The sequence below is a fragment of the Perognathus longimembris genome, chromosome 3, assembly GCF_023159225.1.
Source record: "Perognathus longimembris pacificus isolate PPM17 chromosome 3, ASM2315922v1, whole genome shotgun sequence".
Lineage (NCBI taxonomy): Eukaryota > Metazoa > Chordata > Mammalia > Rodentia > Heteromyidae > Perognathus > Perognathus longimembris.
Window position 1 is genome coordinate 85,212,183 of NC_063163.1, and position 22,178 is coordinate 85,234,360.

General features: G+C 45.1%; 1 protein-coding gene and 1 pseudogene across 2 annotated transcripts in view; both read right to left on the reverse strand.

Moving 5' to 3' along the window:
• The window catches only part of Ptpn11 (protein tyrosine phosphatase non-receptor type 11), a 46,072-nt gene that overhangs the window by 21,608 nt on the left and 2,286 nt on the right, over window positions 1-22,178 (reverse strand). For both annotated transcript variants that reach the window (XM_048342913.1, XM_048342912.1), the window contains exons 2-6: window positions 7,079-7,201; window positions 5,840-6,034; window positions 4,065-4,257; window positions 3,535-3,651; window positions 302-415 (exon numbers count right to left, since the gene is read on the reverse strand). In XM_048342913.1, coding sequence (XP_048198870.1) covers window positions 302-415; window positions 3,535-3,651; window positions 4,065-4,257; window positions 5,840-6,034; window positions 7,079-7,201 — 742 coding nt within the window. The remainder of the gene's footprint in view (window positions 1-301; window positions 416-3,534; window positions 3,652-4,064; window positions 4,258-5,839; window positions 6,035-7,078; window positions 7,202-22,178) is intronic.
• LOC125349101 lies at window positions 9,689-11,077 on the reverse strand (annotated as a pseudogene).

Consider the following 22,178-nt stretch of genomic DNA (forward strand, 5'->3'; position numbering starts at 1 on the left):
GCTTTCTGAAGACCCCAGTAAGCACTGAAAATCCTCCAAAGGAACTCCATTCTTTTGTTTTTCTGGGATTTTGCCAGCAGTCCCAAGTGAAAGTGCCAAATGGAACTACTGGCTCCTCCATTTGACACCAACTGCCAACTCCTGTGTCTGAGGACAACGCCCCTGTCCCTCAGCAGCCCCTCAGCAACTGGCTACTTGCCAGTCACTGGCTCAATTAAAGGATCGGATTCAGGTCTTTCAGATCAAATTCTAAGGCCTTAGCCATTAAAAGTCACATAAAACCAATGTCTTCATAACTTACCTCAAACTCTTCCCAAAAGCCTTGCTTGACTTTATCTGTGGTCTCGGCCAACTTGCTCAATTCTCGAACCCGGCTTTCTATTTCGGCAGCATTAATCCGAGTCGTGTTGAGAGGCTGAGCAAGTCCAGCAGTGGGTAAGGAGAGGAAGTAGACATGTTTTAGAAAGGCATTCATGGAAAAACGAAACTATGTTGATAGTCACAAATACTACACAGTAATTCACAATATACTTGTTCAAATGCAGTTTCACCTTCTTTGCTGTGTTCTCAGGAATTGGATCTTTCTTCCATTTCCACAAATAACGCACCCTGTTACAAATTCAAACCTGGGTTTGAATTCATATCAACATGACTTAAGAGATGCCACATTGTCAAAAACTCCAAAGGAAACAAATGTGGCCAATAAAAGGAAGCCATGGGTGGAGCTATGATGAAAATCTGGCAAAATATTGCCTTAGAAAACCTAGCCACAAAAACAAAGGGGCATGATCTCCCTGATATATGACTGTTCTTTTTTGTTGTTGTTGTTGTTTTTTGGCCAGTCCTGGGGCTTGGTCTGAGGGCCTGAGCACTGTCCCTGGCTTCTTTTTGCTCAAGGCTAGCACTCTGCCACTTGAGCCACAGCGCCACTTCTGGCCGTTTCCTGTATATGTGGTGCTGGGGAATCAAACCCAGGGCTTCATATATACGAGGCGAGCACTCTTGCCACTAGGCCATATCCCCAGCCCCCTGATATATGACTGTTAAGAAAGGGAGACGGAGAGACAGTAAAGACCGGGTCTGTGAAACCAAAACCTGCTTGTCAAATGGTATTTCCCACAGGATTGGGGCAGCGACCCAACAGTATGTAACTAAAACCAAACAACTACTCAACATATAAAGGTCAAAAATCGACCACTCAGTGGACTACAATAGCTCAAAAGCTATGTATGTATGTTCATATAAGACTACTGTCGGGGCTGGGGATATAGCCTAGTGGCAAGCGTGCCTGCCTCGGATACACGAGGCCCTAGGTTCGATTCCCCAGCACCACATATACAGAAAACGGCCAGAAGCGGCGCTGTGGCTCAAGTGGCAGAGTGCTAGCCTTGAGCAAAAAGAAGCCAGGGACAGTGCTCAGGCCCTGAGTCCAAGGCCCAGGACTGGCCAAAAAAAAACACACACACAAAAAAAAAAGACTACTGTCGACATATTGTCTAATATCAACATTACATTTAAAGCCCGAGGCGAATTTTCTTGGGCTTGGCCACGTGGCTACTGTATATGTTCTTGATACATTGTATAATGTATATATGTCTACCTGACCTAGAGAAGGGAAAGAAAAACAGGGCATAAGATATCACAAGAAATGTACACACTCCCCTACTATGTAACTGTACCCTTTTTGCACAACACCTTGTCAAAAAAATTTGTGTTCAATTAATAAATAAATTAAATTAAAAAAAAAAAAAAGAAAACCTAGCCACGCCAGGCACCAGCAGCTTATGCCTATAATTCTAGCTCCTCAGAAGGTTGAGATCTGAGTGTCATGGTTGCAAGCCAGCCCAGGAATAGAGGTATAGTTCAAATAGTAGAGCACCAGCCTTGAGTGAAAAAGCAAGCAAGTATATAAGATTCTCAGTTCAAGTTCCAGTACTGGAAAAAAGAAATCTAGCAAGATGTGGTGAATCACATCTGTAGTACCAGCATTTGGGGTGCTGAAGCAGGAGGATAGAGAGGTTGAGACCAGCTTGAGCTACACAGCAAATCCAAGTCAGGCTTGAGTTGGATCCTGTCTCAGAAAACCAAGGGTAATTAAGTAGTACACAAGTAAATGAGTAGGCCAAGACTTGTGCAAAACCTCTTTATAGGAATTTTAGCATGTGCAAGGATCTGAGCTAAATCTCCCCTCCCCTCCAAAAAACCCACAATTTTGTAAGGTGTTTTATGTATGTGTGTATGTAACTATATATGCTTATGTATGTGTGTGTCTATATCTATATATAGACACACACACACACACACAGAGAAATAATATAACACCTAACACCTAGAATTTGTTTCCAAACACCACAGGTGGTAGACACTGAAGAAAGTAATAAAAAAAAAAATTTGAAACCAGCTGTTGTAACACACAAAACACCTTTAACCCTAGTACTTAGGAGACAGAAGTAAGATAATCACAAGTTCCAGACCAGTCTGAGCTACACAACATGACCCTGATCAAAGGAAGAAGAGGAGAAGAAAGAAAAGGAAAAAGAGAAAAAGAGATAGCAAAGAAGGAAGGGAGGGAGGGAGGGAGGGAGGGAGGGAGGGAGGGAGGGAGGGAAGAAGGAAGGAGTTCTGAGTTAAGTCCTAACTGAAGATGGATGATGTATGTGGAGTTTGACACTCATCCCCCTCTTCTGCATTATAATACAGATCTTAAATATCCCCCAGGGGCCCACATGTCAAACACTTGGTCTCCAGCCTGTGGTGCCGCTAGGAAGGGGAGTAGCCTTTAGTACATGGGGTCTGGTGAAGGGAAGTTGGGTCACTGGAAACCAGCCCCTTCCTGTCTTCTAGACCCATGTGCCATCAAGAGGTGAGCAGGTTCCTCCTCCACATGCTCCCACCACGACTGTGCCTACCTCAGGCCCACCATGACAAGGCTAAAAAACTGAAGCCTCTGAAACTATGAGCCAAAGTCCCCCCCCCCCCTTACAAAACAGATACTTTCAGGTGTCCCATCATGGGTGGAAAGATGACTGATACATTCTGCATGTATAGAAACTATCAGTATTTTTTTTTTTTTTGCCAGTTCTGGGGCTTGAACTCAGGGCCTGAGCACTGTCCCTGGCTTGTTTTGCTCAAAGCTAGCACTCTACCTCTTGAGCCACAGTGGCACTTCTGGCTTTTTCTATATATGTGGTGCTGGGGAATCAAACCCAGGGCTTCATGTATGCGACGCAAGCACTCTACCACTAAGCCACATTGCCAGCCCCTATTAGTATTTTTTTTTTTTTTTTTTGCCAGTCCTGGGCCTTGGACTCAGGGCCTGAGCACTGTCGCTGGCTTCTTTTTGCTCGTCTGGCTAGCATTCTGCCACTTGAGCCACAGCACCACTTCTGGCCATTTTCTATATATGTGGTGCTGGGGAATCGAACCCAGAGCTTCATGTACACTAGGCAAGCACTCTTGCCACTAGGCCATATCCCCAGCCCCCCTATCAGTATTTTTAAACTCTGAGGAGAGCAGGACTTTCAGTTTTCCAACCTGTTTGAGTTGTAGAACTGTGCCCAACGTCTCCACCATAGGATTCTTCTTATAATGCTCCACCAGATCTGTCAAAGAATCGAACCGTTCTCCTCCACCAACGTCATATTTCAGCTCCTTTCAGGACAAAAATGATGATGCTTATCACCTTTATGTTAAATCACTGGTTTTCTCCATTCCCAGTCTTCAATATATGGAAATGACAACAGAGGAATAATGAAGACAGGGTAAGTGTGTGTGTGTGTGTGTGTGTGTGTGTCTGTGTGTGTGTGTCTGTGTGTGTGTGATCACAGTAGAATATTACTGACTACTGTTTGGTCTTAAGATCAGATCCTGTAGGGCAGAGGGCAACTCCTCTGCTCGGATCTAAGTTAATCTGCCAGAATACACTGAAAATAAAAACTACAAGTTTCAGAATGATGAAACAAGGCCTGGACTGAATAAGCAAAGAAGCTGACTTTGGATGTGATGGCTCCGCCTTCCCTGAGCAGGTGACATCTCACCAGTCCCGCAGGTCACCTGGTACTCACCTGGCAGCGAATCATGACATGGGTCACTTTAGACTTGCCATCATTGCTCTCTCCCTTGTCGTCACCGGTGCGCACGGAGAGAACAAAATCCCCGGGGTGGCTCTGGCTCTCCCGTACAAGAAAGCTGCCATGCTTTCCTTTCTCAGTCAGCAGTTTCTCTGCTTCTTTTCCAGAGAGGTGACCATGAAACCACCTAAATTTTTAAAAACAAAAATGAGCCAGGCAGCAGTGACTGTAATTCTAGCTACACAGCAGGATGAGATCTGAGAAGATACATGATAGAAACAAACAAAAAAAATTATGATAAATATTTGGTCTTATTGTGGCACTAGACAAAAAGAACCTTCCTAACAAATGCAAGCATTTCACATTTTTCCCTATTTCCTATCTATACTTACTTTACCAGCCTCCCATTTGCTATCAATGTCTTGAATATTTACTGAGTTGTCATTTCAATCTTCAAATGCACATAAAACTTGAGGCAGCAATAAAGGATTTTGCTATAAGTATACATTCCTGTGACCCCCCCCCCACCCCACCTGGAGCAGATATGACATGCATTTAAGTCTGAATGGGGCCCAGGAAAGTTGCATTTTAAACCAGCATGTCAGAACACGGATTAAAGCCATCCAAGGTTGTCCAAAGACAGACTTGAGACAATACTGCTCTAAGCAACATGGAAACCATCCTGACAGTCATACTCAAGCTCCTCAAAAGGAAGCAAGCACATCACAGCAGCAATGCTAATGGCTAATCACTAAAGGAACAGAATGTATCCATCCACACTCAACTGAAAGAGTTAAATATAAAAACAAATCATGCCAAATCAATGACAGCTCTTGTCTGAAGCCACAGTAGTAGCTAGACACAAATTGTCATCAGTACATGACACCACTGACATAATGATGTGAGTCAGAAAATGGAGCCAAAGACACAAAACATACAAACCAGGAGATATAAAACACAGAAAACCAGGATTTATCCTGTGTCAGAAAGGGGGAGAGACTGTAGGGAAAAAAAAGCAATGCAATTGTGCATATAAGCTAAACCCAGCTGTCAACTACTGAGCTCCAACACAAGGAGAAATCTCTGAAATTACTCAATTTCCTGTAAGCAAGGTCAGGCTCACTCCCACATGTGTGGATATGACACTAAAGGGACAGGTGGAAAAGCTGCCCCTCTGCACTAGCTGCTTTGTCACTTCTGGGCTCAAGATGACATCTGCTGGTGGCATGGCTGAACAACTGTTCAGAGCCCCAGAGACTGGCTGCTATTCTGGCATCTTGATCATTGTTTGTTTTCCTCTCCTAAGTCCCACAAATGATGAGTGAATCTTAAAACTACAGCAGGCACAGCATATGCAGTGTATGTAGGATAGTACAAGATCTCCAAAGAGCACCTGTAAGTTCCACTGACTGGAGCTCCCACAAGAAAAGGATGCTTTTCCAGATGTCAGTGGCTCACACCTGTAAATCCTAGCTATTCAGGAAGCTGAGATCTGAGTATCAAGGCTCAAAGCCAGCCCAGGTAGGAAAGTCTATGAGACTCTTATCTCCAATTAGCCACCAAAATGCCAGAAGTGGAGCTGTGGCTTAAGTCATAGAGTGCTAAACTACTAAAAATGCTCATGGACAGAGTCTAGTCCCTGAGTTCAAGCCTCAGTATTACATCCTATATAAGAGATCATGGCCAAAGTCGCACAGACCCCACAACACTGCTGCACAACACATGGCCTAGGACAGCTGCAGACCGTGTGGTCACTCACAGGTACTGACCGTTCAGAGGTAGGATCTGCACAGTTCAGTGGGTACTTGAGCTCGATCACATCTCCATTTTTCTCTTTCAGCTGCCCATGATGCTCCATGTAGTACTGAACCAGCTCAGCCAGGGTGGCAAACTTCTCCCCTCCATATAGGTCATAGTAGTCCCCCGTGTTCTGAATCTTGATGTGGGTAACAGCTCCATTTCTTCTACAAAAGTCCATTGGAAAGAGGAAAAAGAAATAATAAAGAGCAATACCAGCTGGGTGCTGGTGGCTCACACCTATAATCCTATGTACTCAGGAGGCTGAGATCTGAGGATCACAGTTCAAAGCTAGCCAGGACAGGACAAGTCCATGAGACCCTTATTTCCAATTAATCACAGAAAAAGCCAGAAGTGGCACTGTGGTTCAAGTGGAAGAGTGCTAACCTTGAGCAAGAGTTCAGGGACAGCGCCCAGGCCCAGAGTTCAAGCCCCAGGACCAGCAAAAAAAAAAAAAAAAAAAAAAATCCTGGTCTTGTGGGTTGCTCAAACAGTAGAGCTTGCTAGCAAGTGGGAGGCCCTGAGTTAAATCCCCAGAAAAAATAAATAAGTAAATAATAAGTTTTTAAATAAACTGAAAACACTCCAATATTCATAAGTAAGAGGGCAAGTGAACTTGTATGTGGCCACCAGCTGACTGTTACACAGCCGTGAAGATGCACTGGCATGAAAGTCAAGGTGTGAAAGCTCATGTGTCATCACTGAAGTGCTTACACTGCTTGTCCACACCTGGTACCAACACAGCACAAAAACACACTCAGGAAGGACCTATGCCAACCTTTGGATGGTGGTTTCCTCTGGGAAGATATGGGCAGAGGAACAAAAGGGACCACAGCTTCCTCACTGACTTTCTATTTCTTGACAAGGGAAAGTGATCTGAAGAAACTCTCAGGGAGACTGTTTCCCAGGTGGAAACGTACAGCAGGGACAGAAAAAGTGGAGGAACCATGGTGAAGAAGTATGGAGCCAGGACCCAGCCCTGGAGGGCTCCAGGCCCAGTGTTCTCTGCCTCCTCCATCTTCTGCCATGGTTCAGACATAAGGATGTGCATCATGGCACCTCTTGGGCTGAGTTTTCAGTGCTCTCACTGCAGAGGGAACAGGGAGTCTGTGGCAGGCCAGTGTGTGTCCTGCAAGGTGCCTCTACAGCATGGCTGGCCAGGTGTGGCCTGAATTCCCAATGTTCAGGAGTCTCCTCTCCCTCCAACTTACCTAACAGAAAGTGTGAAGTCTCCAGGGTTACTTTTACTGGGCCTTGCCAAAAAGCTGCCATCAACTCCTCTGGTCAACAGTAGATTTTCTGCCTCCACACCAGTAATGTTGGGGTGAAACCACCTGGAAAGACAAAAGCAATGGGAGACAAAGCGTTCTTGACTTCTGAGCATTTTTCTTTTATGTTTTGGGTTTTTTTTGTTTTGTGAAACTGGGGATTGAACTCAAACTTGCTAGGCAAATGCTCTACCACTTGAGCAATGCCCTCAGCCCAAGTAAGTCATTATTTAATACTTTTTGTCACCCCACCCCACCCCCAACCCCTCCACCCCCATTGTAGTACTTAGGATTGACAACCAATTAACACTCTATTTTGAATTGTACTTAATCTGGTAGTGATGTCACACAAATCCTGTAACCAATGTTTATCTGTTGTCATTCTTTCTTTTCCAATTTGTTTTTTGGGGGGTTTTTTGTGTGTTTTTTTTTTTTGGCCAGTCTTGGGTCTTGGATTCTGGGCTGGGCTTTGGTCCCTGAGCTTCTTTTGCTCAAGTTAGCACTCTACCACTTGAGCCACAGCACCACTTCCAGCTTTTTCTGAGTAGTATACTGGAAATAAGAGTCTCACAGACTTTCCTGTCCAGGCTGGCTTTGAACCTTAATCCTCCGATCTCATCAGCCTCCTGAGTATCTAGGGTTACAGCACCCTACTCTCAATTTGTCTTTGGTAAGCAAAACCCAACTTAAAATTTTTTAAATTCCATCCGAAGCCAGGTGCCAGTAGCTCATGCCTGTAATGCTAGCTAATCCAGAGGCTGGGATCAGAGGATCAAAGTTCAAAGCCAACCCAGGCAGGAAAATCCCCATGAGACTCTTATCTCCATTAACCACTCAAAAACCAGAAGTGAAGCTGTGGCTCTCAAGTGGTAGAGAGCTAGCTTTGAGCACAAAGAGACTCAGGGATAGCACCCAGGCCCTGAGTTCTAGCCCCACAACTGGAGGGGGGGGGGGGGGAAATCCATCTAGGTAAAAAATTTGGATTCTTAATCCATTATTACTAACAGCTTATGTTTAGTCTCATAGTTGCCAATCTGTTTTCAACTTTTTTTGCTTTTTGTCTCTTTTCCTATTCAGCTACTTGGGTGATTTAACAGGTAGACACCCTATTCCTAATCCTAATAGGTTTCTAATTATTTTTAAATTATAATGATGGCTATCTTGTAGTATTTCAAAAGTGTCATTAAGCCTATAATTACTGTGTTACTGAAGGGAAAGATTTTGTCTCCTCCTATGGCAAATGGAGAAATCCTTGCTGTAGTGCTCTCTCAAGGCCTACCCCATTATTAGCCTTCAGTAAACCAAATGCCGCAGGCTCAGCACTTGCATTTTAAACACAGTACCCAGCCTGGGTCCCTACCATCTACTGCTGATCTGCTCCCAGAAAATTACAGGTGTCATTTCTAAGTGCTCTCTTTTGTGAGAAGTTGGGGGATGTTTTTATTGTTGTTTGGTTTTTTAGTTTTGTGCCAGTACTAGGGCTTGAACTCAGAGACTTGTGTTCTTCCATTTGAGTTACAACTCCAGTTCTGGCTCCAGAGTCTCACAGACTTTTCTGCCTAGTCTGGCTTTAAACAGGATACTCAGATCTCAGCCTTTTGAGTAACTAGGATTATAGGTGTGAGCCATCAGCATCTGGCAATATCTTGTTTGTGACCTAGGGTCTCATTAGGTTCAAAACCTAAGTTGGTCTTGAACTCCTTTTTTTTTTTTTTTTTAATTTGATCAGTTCTTCCATGTTAGACAAAGGGGACAAACATTGTTACATTAAGTACTTGAAGAAAGCCCAAATCACAAGTAAGAAGAGACACATCGCCAGCCTTGTTTAACAGTTTCATTGAGCTATAATATACACAGCATATTAAATTTTGCAATCATTACTGAAGTTTTAAGGTATTTCTTCCATGCATCTTTGATGTGAGCCTTCATTCCCACTCCCAGTTTCAGGTGGCTAAGCTTCTCCTCAGGTATACCTTACCTGTATATTTCATATTCTTAGACTCAAAATGTATGGTAGTGTCTTCACATAACATTGTTGTCATTCTTTTTTATGAAGGGGTCCTCAGTTGTAGGGCTTGAACTCAGGGCCTGGGCACTGTCCCTGAGCTTTTCTTTTTGCCAGTCCTGGGGCTTGAACTCAGGGCCTGAGCACTGTCCCTTAGCTTCTTTTGCTCAAGGCTAGCACTCTACTTCTTGAGCCACAGTGCCACTTTTGGCTGGTTTCTATATATGTGGTGCTGGGGAATCAAATCCAGGGCTTCATGTATACGAGGCAAGTACTTTACCACTAGGCCATATTCCCAGCCCACTGAGCTTGTTTTTTGTCTTTTGCTCATGGTTAGTGTTTTCCCACTTTGAGCCACAAACCCACTGCTGGTTTTTGAGGACTTTTCTGCTCAGGCTGGCTTCACATCATGATCCTGAGTAGCTAGGAAATACAGGCGAGAGCCACCAGCACCCGGCTTGTATTAGTGCTTCTTTTTATTGTTGTAGAATATTTCTAGGCTGAGCATGGTGCTTCACTCCTGTAATCCCAGCTACTCTGTCAGACAATTAGTTGTTTTTAACCATCTTGAGGCCCCTTCGAGCAGCCAACACCTCTGCTTTCTTCTCCTTTCGTTCTTGCTCTTGCTTTTTTCCGTTGCTCTTCCCTGGTTTGGAGAGGAGGTTGTTTGTAAGATTTCTTATAGAGGCTAACTCTGCTTGCACGTTCATTGAAAGAATTCTTTAGATTGTCCCCATGGTTTCAGCTTTCCTTTGTGTGGTTCATAATTGAGGGGACGAGATAAACTTGCTTTCAGATCAAATACTGGTTTCTTATCAGAGACTGGCGTCTTCACTGCCACCGTAGTCAACCTGAATGGAGTAATGACAGAAGCAGAATTCTCCTTGGTGTTCTTTAACTTGGGTGTTCTGAGCATGGCCTGGATTTTGGGGTTAATCCCAGCTAGAGACACGTGTAGAGACTTTCTGGCTGGAGTCTTGGTCAGTGAACGCTATGCTCGTTATCTTTTGTAGCAGCTGAAAACCTGATGTTCACTTTGGTTGCTGAGAGCGTGGTCCACTTGACTGACCCCTTCAGACACACCGTGCTCTTCCTCACAGAGCTGCGGGACTGGCCTGGAGACTGGCACTGTTGAGTGGGAGTGCAGGCCACAGGGAGTCTTCCTCTTGGAGGAACTGGAGTCACTACCCTTCCCTTAGTGCCAGGCTGCTTCTTCAGTTCATTAAATGAGTTGTGTTCTTCAAAATGTTTCCGTTTTCTCTTAATGTATTCATCAATGGACTCCATTTCCTTAAAATGAGCTTCATGGAGCTTCTTAAAATTTGGAGTAGTGGCTGCAGTTTTTTTTACTGTTTGCAAGTCTGGAAAATCCATCTGTAAAGCGAGACTTTTTTTCTGACTTTTTTTCCTTCAAATCTTCATTATCTTTCATTTCACTCTGGCCTGTGGAAACCATGTTCCCATCTCCTTGGCCCTGGTCTGGCTGAGAAGGAACTTCTGCAGTGGTTTTGGGATCCTGGTTTTCTTGCTTTTCTCCATTCTGGAATGTAGTAGGATCACTTATTTTTATCTCAGAATGATCTTGCTGGGAGTTAGGCTTCCCATGGCCTCTCTTGTGCCTGCGTCTCCTCCTTTTGGTGACATGGACAACTGGCTCCTTCCCGGCTTGTTCCTGACTGCTCGTCGGTGTCTCAGTCTCATCACAGAAGAATGCCACAGTTTCCTTCTCATCCTGACTGTTACTTTCTTTCCTTGCTTCCAATTTGAGGTGGGCTTTCAAAGATTTTAACAACTTGTCTGCCTTCAGGTTAGCCCGGAGCCCCAGACTCTTGGCCAAGTTCCAAAAGTCCCCGTACTTGAAGGAGTCCAGCTTCTTCGCAGACGGGACGGCCATGGCGTCCTGTCAGCCCGGTGAAACGCCCAGAAGCAGAGCCCTTCCAAACCCTCGTGCCAATCCAAGTGTTGGCCCGGCCGAACTCTGGTCTTAAACTCTTGATCTTAAGTGATTCTCCTGCTTCGGTCTCCAAGTACTAGGACTACAGGCATGTGCCCTCACACCCAGCTTTAAAACACTCTTTGTTGGGGAGGAAAAAAAGGTGCCTAGAATGGAACCCAAGGAATTGGCTATACTAGGTAAGCATTCAATCACTGAACTAGCCCTGCAGCTCCTACCCTTTTGACAAATATTGCCAAACTGCCCTCAAAAGACAACACAAATAGGGCTGGGGAGTATGGCCTAGTGGCAAGAATGCTTGCCTCATATACATGAAGCCCTGGGTTCAATTCCCTAGCACCACATATACAGAAAACAGCCAGAAGTGGCGCTGTGGCTCAAGTGGCAGAGTGCTAGCCTTGAGCAAAAAGAAGCCAGGGACAGTGCTCAGGCCCTGAGTCCAAGGCCCAGGACTGGAAAAAAAGAAAAGAAAAGAAAACACAAATAGCAGGTAAAGTCCTATTCTCCCTCACTTTTGCCAATACTGCATACATTATCAAACTTCATCATCTGTGTCTATCTGATTAATGGAAAATGGTAGCATCTCAGGTTGTGTTTCTTTGTAAGAAAGACACCTTCCATGTTCTCAAACTACTTATTTTTCCTTTCTGAGTTGTCAGTTCAGCAATGCTTATTTCCTTTTTCTTTTTTCTTTATTAGTTTGTAGGAACGCAACATAACCGAAAAGCTCTTTCATCTTTTGTTATAAGCACGGCAAATATTTGTCTTAGCTTTAGCTTTTTCCTCGTGGTTTTACTGTGGGTTTGGGGTTTTTTTTGTTTTTGTTTTTTCCATAGAAGGTCATCTTGGCATAGTTAAATTTATCAAAATTTCCATTAGGGCTCTGGGTTTCCTGCCATGCTTAGAAATTAACAACCTATACCACTGTGGTATAAGGGAAATAAATTAGTACATGTAAAATGCTTAGCCCAAGCCAGCCTTCAGAGGTTCATATTCAGAACTAGGAAATTTACTTTCAGCCAAAGGAAAATACTATACTTTCAGCAAAGTCCTAGATTCTGACTGGGCCCTGCAAGAGGTGGCCCTTACAGATTCTCATGCTCTCAAACAGGGCACTTGTGGCCTCTGCACTTGCCCATCCTTTCGCGCCCACAGCCCCATCCCACCTTCTCACTCACCCACTCGGCCCCTGGGCCATGTGCAGCCATGCCCAATCACAGGTTGCCCCATGAGGACAGAGGACATGTTTATTTCTTCCCCAGTAAGCCCTGAGCCCCCAGCCAGGGCTGAGCCAGCAGTTTCTTAATGAACACCCAAAGCTCAAAGTGAAGGGAGAGCAGCAAGCAACCACCTCTGCCTCGCCCACCCCTTCAGCATCTACCTATAGCTGGGCCACTGGTTCCACAGAGGCACTCAATTGGGAAGAGGCCATCTTCTCTTCAAATGACTCCAGCAGCTTTCTGAGCGTTGGGATTACAGCAACGAACCACCATGCCCAGCCCCAACAACTCTTTGTTTGATAACATAAAATGGTGGTGTTTCTGGTTCAGTCACTTCTTACGGGATTCTTAGGGAACAGAGAAGGAAATTTTCCTGCTCAAGGCTAGCACTCTGCCACCTGAGCCACAGCACCCCTTCTGGCCGTTTTCCATATATGTGGTGCTGGGGAATCGAACCGAGAGCTTTATGTGTAGGAGGCAAGCACTCTTGCCACTAGGCCATATTCCCAGCCCCAGAGAAGGAAATTTTAACAAGAACTTGGATGGTGAATGTCTAAGGCCCCAATGCATCATAGGCCAAAAGCCTGCCTGTAAACTCCCACATCTGGAAATGCCAAACTGAAGTTAACATGAGTCTGGAGAAGGACTCCCCTTCTTCACTGTTACCATGCCAGTACCCTGAGGGCATTTCTTCTGGGCCTTCCCTATGTGCCCCCCACAGGTGAAGGAGAGTGCTGGTCATCTCAGGAGCCAGGGTAGACTTAAAATGGCAGGTGCCCAGGTTCTTCTTTACACAACAACCAGCTGAAGCTGACCACATGGTGCGGCCCATCAGCAGACCCCATGGACAGCAACGGAGCTTTCTGCTTATTCTGACAAACCTGGCAAGTTCCATCATACCAAAGCCACAAATACCTCTGCAAGGGTCAGCGTCCACCAGTGCCCAGCACACTAGTTTTAAGCTTTAATACCTATTAAGTATATTTAACAACATATATATACACAAATGTATATTTATATATGCACATATGTCAAATATGTGTACACACACACATATACACACACATACACGACCATGTTCTAGATTTTATATCCCTTCAAAAAAGCCAGTAAGAGGGCTGGGAATGTGGCTTAGTGGTAGAGTGTTTACCTAACATGCATGAAGCCCTGGGTTCAATTCCTCAGTACCACATAAACAGAAAAAGCCAGAAGTGGCACTGTGGTTCAAGTGGTAGAGTGCTAGCCTTGAGCAAAAGAAGCTCAGAGACAGTGCTCAGGCCCTGAGTTCAAGCCCCATGGCTGGGAAAGGGGAAGAGGAAGGAAAGGGAAGGAAGAGAGGGGAGGGAGGGGAGGAAAACCAGCAACAATAAACTCAAACTTTCAAACATTATGTTCCGACACTTTTTTGGAAGGTGGGACTCAGAATTCATCTGCCCTTCTACTGTCAGCAGCACTGTTGCCCTGGCTTGCTGTCTCCATGCTGGGTGTGAGAGACACTGCAGAAGCAGCTTCACCTCTTAGGTGAGGTCTAGTGAGCACCACACCCACCCATCAGCATGATCAGTGGAAGGAGATAAGGCTAGGGTGGTCTCTTCACCCTTTTATTAAATAAACTGCATTATTTCATTTACAACTCATAATTATACTTATCCTATTATTAAAAGCGGGCAGATGAGTGGTATTTTGAGGGGAACTTAGTAACCAGCATTTACACACTGGCTAGACAGATGAAGGGCTTAATAAACATTCGTTTCAACTGTTATCATTATTGTTCTTACCGATGAATGCCACACAGGATAGACCGTTCTCATGCATACTTAACAGTACTTTTCCATAGGTCTTTAGATGTCTGTCACTGAAGTTATACTTTCCTTCATGTTTGTTGTTTGCTTGTTGTCAGTAATGAGGTTTGGGGATGGACTAAAGACCTCAGATCATAATATGGCCCAAGTGTGTACCATCCACTCCACAGAAATACATACATCAGCACCATCAGCACCACGGGCACCACCAGTACCAATGAAAAAAAGTCTCAAACCAATGTCCTAAAATTGCCTTCAGGAACAACCACCACACATGAGCCCAGTGCTGAGTGAATGTGAAGAAACAACAGACACACTACAAGAGTCCACAACCAGGGACTGGGGATATGGCCTAGTGGCAAGAGTGCTTCCCTCGTGTACATGAGGCCCTGGGTTCAATTCCCCAGCACCACATATACAGAAAATGGCCAGAAGTGGCACTGTGGCTCAAGTGGCAGAGTGCTGGCCTTGAGCAAAAAGAAGCCAGGGACAGTGCTCAGGCCCTGAGTCTAAGGCCCAGGACTGGCCAAAAAAAAGAGTCCACAACCAAAACTGTTCACAGAGAAATCACGAGACCCTAGATCCCTGAATGGGGGGGGGGGGGGGCGCAATGCAGGAGGCCCTGGATTCTACCCTCAACACTGTGAAACATAAAATAAATAAAAACAAAGCTGCTACTGAGTGGTGAACACAGATTCTGCAAAAGCTAGAAGCTTCCTAAAAACCCTGCTGAAACCCAAAGCAAACACAGTGGTGCTGAGTGTTTTGTTTTGTCTCTATATCTCTCTCCTCCAAGTGTTGTGTGGGAACAAGCCAATACCTTCAGGAACTTCTTGTCAAAGCTGCTGTACTAAGAAACGGGCTTAAATTAAGGGTCCAAAAATCTAATATCAGTTTCTTGCCTACATTTAAAGTGATTGTGGTTGTATCTTTCTTACCTCCTGTTCCAGAAAAATTCCTATCTTTGTCATTCAGAAAAATGTTATAGTTTGGTTACTTTCTACAGATTATAAGACGATACCTCTCCTTTCTATTTAAATCTTACTATACTATAGGAAAAGGATAAGTTGCTGGACACCAGCAGCTCATGCCTATAATCCTAGCTACTCAGGAGGATGAGTGAGATCTGATCATGGTTCAAAGCCAGCCTGGACAGGAAAGTCTGTTGAAGACTCTTATCTTCAATTAACCACCAAAAAGTTAGAAGTAGAGCTGTGGCTTAAGTAGTAGAGTGGCAGCCTTGGGCAAAAAATACTAAGGAATAGTAACTAAATCCTGAGTTCAAACTCCAGTGCTGGCAGGCGCAAGCGTGCGCACGCACGTGCACACACACCCATACTCACACGAGCGCGCACACGCGTACACACAAAGGGTAAATTATGAAGAGCAGTCATTAGGGATACACACTGAAAGAAGCTACAAAAAAAAGTTATGGAAGCAGCTTTTTAGTGGTTGCAGAGTTATGTCTTTAGAAATCACTGCCTCCTCGTGGTTTCTCATTGATCAGTAACTCTTCTCTGATGATTAAGTAATAAAGAAAACTGCCTCCCAAAATGGCTCTGCACAAACTTCTGCTACCCTGCTGCAAAGCCCTCTCTCATCCCTAACCCCTCCTGCCTCCTACAGCTCTGCCCCAGCACCAGGATATTTTTAAATCCATCAGCTCACACATCACCTCATGCCACTCCCTGATCACATCCTTCTATGGTTTTGTCCTGATCTTAAAATACAGTCCACACTCCTCCCCATGGTGCACTTGACACTGAAGACTTTAAGAATCCCTGCACAGGGCTGGGAATGTAGCTCAGTGGTAGAGGGTGTGCTGCTTGCTGTACATACCGAGGCCATAGGTTCCATCCTCAGTCCAAAAAAGAAAATCCCACCACAGCCACCTCCTCAGGCTCGGAGCTCCTGCACTTGTTCCTTTGCACTTTATACTTTCCAAGAACCCCCCACTAGGCACTCTCACATGCCATTTCCTAAGACTCACAACACCCAGTACCTAGCACAAGGCCTGGCACTGAGTGATCTATCTCATAATTGGTCTTCAGTGAGCCAGGAGTAGCAGTGCATATCCAGCACTGGGAAGAATGAGCAGGAAGATACTGAGTTTAAGGCAGGCCCTCCTACACAGTGAGATCCTCAGAATAAATAAATGGGGCTGGGAATGTGGCCTAGTGGTAGAGCACTTGTCTAGCATGCATGAAGCCCTGGGTTCGATTCCTCAGCACCCCATACACAGAAAAAGCTGGAAGTGGTGCTGTGGCTCTCAAGTAGTAGAGTGCTAGCCTTGAGCAAAAGAAGTTCAGGGACAGCGCCCAGGCCCTGAGTTCAGGCCCCAGGACTGGCAAATAAAAATAAAAATAAAGGGCTGGGGATATAGCCTAGTGGCAAGAGCGCTTACCTCGTATACATGAAGCCCTGGGTTCGATTCCCCAGCACTACATATACAGAAAATGGCCAGAAGTGGCGCTGTGGCTCAAGTGGCAGAGTGCTAGCCTTGAGCAAAAAACAAGCCAGGGACAGTGCTCAGGCCCTGAGTCCAAGGCCCAGGACTGGCAAGAAAAATAAATAAATAAATAAAAATAAAAATAAATGAATGCAATTTTGTGTGTTCCCATGTTTATACATAAGCATCAACATATAACTGTATAAGGTGTATATCTGTATCTTATGTACTAATAAATTTCAGGTTTCAGCCTGGTTAGTAACTATCAAACCCAGTCCATGATAGAATAGTCTGTCTCCATGCAAACTCAATGTTCCTTGCAAACATGGATACCTAGCTTCTCATATTTCAGCAATACCAAGGATCACAGCACTGTATATTTGCTAAATGCACACAGCCCTCCAAAAATTCATATCAAAAAACTGGGCTGCACTTTAGGGCAGGGATCTCAAATCCTGCTGTGGTTCACCACTCCCACAGATCCTGCAGAACCCCAGCATTTGCCCTGCTGTTCCTTAAAAGCACCAGCCCTTACATGGCAAGGGCCTTCTGTGTTTCCCAAAGGGAAGAGGGATGTGCTCACTGTCCCTATTGTTCAGTAGCTCCCGAACAAAGGGCCTTCGGGGCTGCTAGTAACAATTACCAAGGGCTGGCTCTGCTTTCCCAGGGCCCCCACTAACCAGGCACAAGAAGAGTAAGGGATCTTAGCAGCAGCCTCTGAACTTGAGCAACACTGGCCCAAAACTTGGCCTTATGTCAGGACACACCATTAATAAAGAAAACCCAGTTTCCACTGGAAAGGCAGAGAGCTCTTACTTTTTCAGTTTTTCATCTGGGCGAGTTTATTTACTCCCACAGGAGATAAACAAACATGGCCACCAGGGAAGGCCTGGGACAAAATGTACTTGACCAGCAACAGATAAGCCAAAACTCTGAGAACAAAGTGTCTGTCCTCAAGGCTCAAATCGACGCTCTTCCAGGGATGACAGTGAGTGAGAAGCATGGATCATGCACTGAAGGAAGACTGGACAACATACGCAATTCTTTTGGATGAACACCGGCAGAGAAAGTCACAGAAACAATCTCAAAACCTGTACTGAATATACTCATGTGTTAATTACTGAATACATATGAAAATCTAAACCCTATAGGCATGAATCCAAAGGAAATATTTGTAATCCCAGCTACTCAGGAGGCAAAGATTGGGGGGGATGGCAACTGGAGGCTAGCAGATTAGCAAGATCTCATTAAACTCAACCAATTAAAAAGTTGGGGGGGGCTGGGGATATAGCCTAGTGGCAAGAGTGCCTGCCTCGGATACACGAGGCCCTAGGTTCGATTCCCCAGCACCACATATACAGAAAACGGCCAGAAGCGGCGCTGTGGCTCAAGTGGCAGAGTGCTAGCCTTGAGCAAAAAGAAGCCAGGGACAGTGCTCAGGCCCTGAGTCCAAGGCCCAGGACTGGCCAAAAAAAAAAAAAAAAGAAAAAAAAAAGTTGGGGGGGCTGGGGAGATAGCCTAGTGGCAAGAGTGCCTGCCTCGGATACACGAGGCCCTAGGTTCGATTCCCCAGCACCACATATACAGAAAAAGGGCCAGAAGCGGCGCTGTGGCTCAACTGGCGGAGTGCTAGCCTTGAGCGGGAAGAAGCCAGGGACAGTGCTCAGGCCCTGAGTCCAAGGCCCAGGACTGGCCAAAAAAAAAAAAAAAAAAGTTGGGTGTGGTGGCTTGCACCAGTCATCCCACAAACTCAGAAAGCATAAGCAGAAGGCTCCTGGAGCAGCTCTGGCTGCTATTCCAAGATAACAAACCTTACAGAGGGCTGAGGTGTGGCTCAACACGTAGAGCACCAGTCTAGCAAACCAGAGGCCCAGAGTTCAATTCCCAGTACCAAACGAACAAAAACAGGCCAAAAGGAACTACTGTGATAAGCAAAATTCACTAGAATGCTTGTCAAATAAGAATCTGCTCAGGATTACCTCCTCGGACCTCCTCAAAGACCTTACCCAAACTCCTCAGCATAACTACTAGTAGCCAGGTATGGTAAATCTCAGTGTTTTGGAGGTGGAAACAAGGAGGACAAAAACTTACAAGACTGCCTGAACTAAATTAAAAAAGGGGCTGGGAATGTGGCTTAGCAGTAGAGTGCTTGCCTAGCATGCATGAAACCCTGTGTTCGATTCCTCAGTACCAAATACACAGAAGGAGCCGGAGGTGGTGCTGTGGCTCAAGAGGTAGGTGCTAGCCTTGAGCAAAAGAAGCCAGAAACAGTGCTCAGACCCTGAGTTCAAGCCCCAGGACTAGCAAAAAAAAAAAAAAAAAGATGAAAGAAGAGCCCACATGGAACTCTCAAACCTCTGTAGTAAGAAAATAAACAACTAAATGAGTACAGACAAAAGATTTGAGCAGGCACACTATCTAAGAAAGTATACAAGTGGCAAACAAACATCTGGAAAGATAATCACCACTATTAGTGATTAAGGAAAATATAAAATAAAACTGCAATGGAATCCCACAACAAAACCACTAGAATAGGTGAAAAACAAAGAAATCTGACAAAAACAAAGAAATCTAACTAAACCAAGTTTTGGCAAGGAAGTACACAGAGAAACTCTCACAGACTGCAGGGAAGAATGATACTTTAGAAATGGGGGTGGGGCGTAGGGGGTGCAATTTCTGAAAAAGCTAAATGCTTGCTAAATGCATACTAATCCACTTGTAAGTACTGACAGAGAAATAAATCACGTCCATGCAAACACCTACACACAAACATCCAGAGCTTCTATCATGTAGAAATGAATGAACCGCCTAACACCTCCCTACCCTCACCCACCCCAGGGATGGATCCCAGCACAAATATGCTGAACTTAAAAGTTAGACCAAGCTGAGCACAAGTGACTCAAGTGTGTAATCCTAGCTATTTAAGAGGCTGAGATCTGAGGATCATGGTTTGAAGCCAGCCTGAGCAGGAAAAGCTTCTTGTAAGGTCCACCCCCAGGAGGGCTCCATGCAGATGCCTCCCACCTGTTTAAGTCTGTGCCTAGTACCTGAGTTACCTAGGTAAGCGGCACATCTGGAGGCAGTTACCTCCCCGTTCTCTGAGGTCACATCCAATCCACCTGGCCATATCTCCCACCTTTCCCTATATGATCTGGCTCAACACTAGTCCCTGCTCTTTCCTTTTTTCTCTTACTCTCTCTTGCTCTTTTCTCTCTTTTTCCCTTCTTCCTTCCCCTCTGTCTCCCTACACCCCCATCTTGTGTGGGCTGGCAGTTTGCTTTCCCACCAATAAACTCCGTTCTGCCTGAACCATGTGGCGGGTTTCCTTTCTGGCGAACCTTACATTTGAGAATCATTATCTCCAATTAACCACCAAAAAGCCCAAAGTAGAGTCATAGCTCAAGTGATCAAGTACCAGCCTTGAGTGAAAAAGCTAAAGGATGGGGCTGAGAATGTGGCTTAGTGGCAGAGTGCTTGCCTAGTGTGCATGAAGCCCTGGGTTCAATTCCTCAGCACTACATACACAGAAGGAGCTGGAGGTAGTGCTGTGGCTCAAGAGGTAGAGTGCAGCCTTGAGCAAGAGAAGCTCAAGGACAGTGCCCAGGCCCTGAGTTCAAGCATCAGGACTGGCAATAATAATAATAATAATAGTTATTATTATTGGATTGACCCCCCATTGCCTCAGGCCCATATAGACACCAGGCAAAACCTCAATATGGGAACCTGCTTTGATATGCAGACAGGACATCTCACCTAGGCCCAGCTGTAAACAACCCTTGGTGGGCCAAATGGAAAAGCCCCAACTTCCTAGACCTAGTGGCACTTTTAATAACCTGCCTCCTTGCTCACCCCATATAAGCCTGGTCCCGGGGCTGGGAATATGGCTTAGTGGTAGAGTGCTCGCCTCGTATACATGAAGCTCTGGGTTCGATTCCTCAGCACCACATATGCAGATAAAAGCCAGAGGTGGCGCTGTGGCTCAAGTGGTAGAGTGCTAGCCTTGAACAAAAAGAAGCCAGGGACAGTGCTCAGGCCCTGAGTCTATGCCCAAGGACTGGCAACAAAAACAAAACAAATAAACAAAGCCTGGTCCCAAATTCACTGCCTCACACAACCTCCAATCTGGCGGGAAGGTTCGTGCCCCTTGCTGTTACTCAAGAAACAGTCCTTGCCTGTTGATGATCGAGTCCGGCCTATTCCTTTTCTGTTCTCCTCCATTTTCACAACAATAAAAATAATAAAGGATAGCACTCAGGCCCTCACTGAGTATTGGCATCTAAAAAAAAAAAAGGACTGGGGATATGGCCTAGTGAAAAAGAGTGCTTGTCTCGTATACATGAAGCCCTGGGTTCAATTGTCCAGCACCACATATACAGAAAACGGCCAGGAGTGGCACTGTGGCTCAAGTGGCAGAGTGCTAGTCTTGAGCAAAAAGAAGCCAGAGATAGTGCTCAGGCCCTGTGTCCTAGCCCCAGGACTGGAAAAAAAAAAAAAGCTAGACCAAAGAAGTGGGGGGATACAGGTCTAGCTCTATGTACATGAAATTCTAGAAATTGCAAGCCAATGTATAGTAAAAGAAAGCAGAACAGTAACTGCCTGAAAAAGGAGAGATTATAAAAGACACCAGGAAACCTCACAAGGGATGAGTTTGATAATATTTCATTATCTCCAGTGGTAATGGTTTCCCAACTGCACACATGTCAAACTGTAAAAATATATGCAATTTATTATACATCATTTGTATCTCAATAAAGCTTATTAAAAAAAAAATGCCAGTCCTGGCGCTGGGAATATGGCCTAGTAGTAAAGAGTTTGTCTCATATACATGAAGCCCTGGGTTCTATTCCTCAGCAACACTATATAGATAAAAGCTGGAAGTGGCGCTGTGGCTCAAGTGGCAGAGTGCTAGCTTTGAGCAAAAAGAAGCCAGGGGTGGCTGGGAATATGGCCTAGTGGCAAGAGTGTTTGTCTTGTATGTATGAAGCCCTGGGTTCGATTCCCAAGCACCACATATGGCGCTGTGGCTCAAGTGACAGAGTGCTAGCCTTGAGCAAAAAGAGGGGGACAGTGCTCAGGCGCTGAGTCCAAAGCCCAGGACTGGCAAAAAAAAAAAAAAAAAGAAGCCAGGGACAGTGCTCAGGCCCTGAGTTCAAGCAAGCCCAGGACTGGCAAAAAACCAAACAAAAACTAACTCTACCTGTAACACCAGTACTCAGGAGACCAAGGTTGGAAAATCATAAGTTCAAGGCCACGCTAAACTACATATCAAAAAAATTCTGTTCAAAGAAAGAAAAGAAAAAGACACAAACAATAAAAGTTCACAACCTAAAAATACATAATCTCCCATTACATATTATGTTCCATAACCTGGCTTTCTAGGTGACACACACTTCTTTTCTTTTAACTGGTGAGTGTAGGCTATATTCTTCCATGGAGGGCAGAAGGGATTACTCCACTCCAAGCTTCATCATCACCACTTGCTGCTCTGGCTATGCCCACACTTCTAAACTAACTTCTATCCCAGCTTCTAAACTAACAAGCTGGACAATGTCTCTGTCTATTAGTACTCAGCCCCTTTCCCCACCCCCAGCCTGTCTTTTTGTCGTTGAAAGC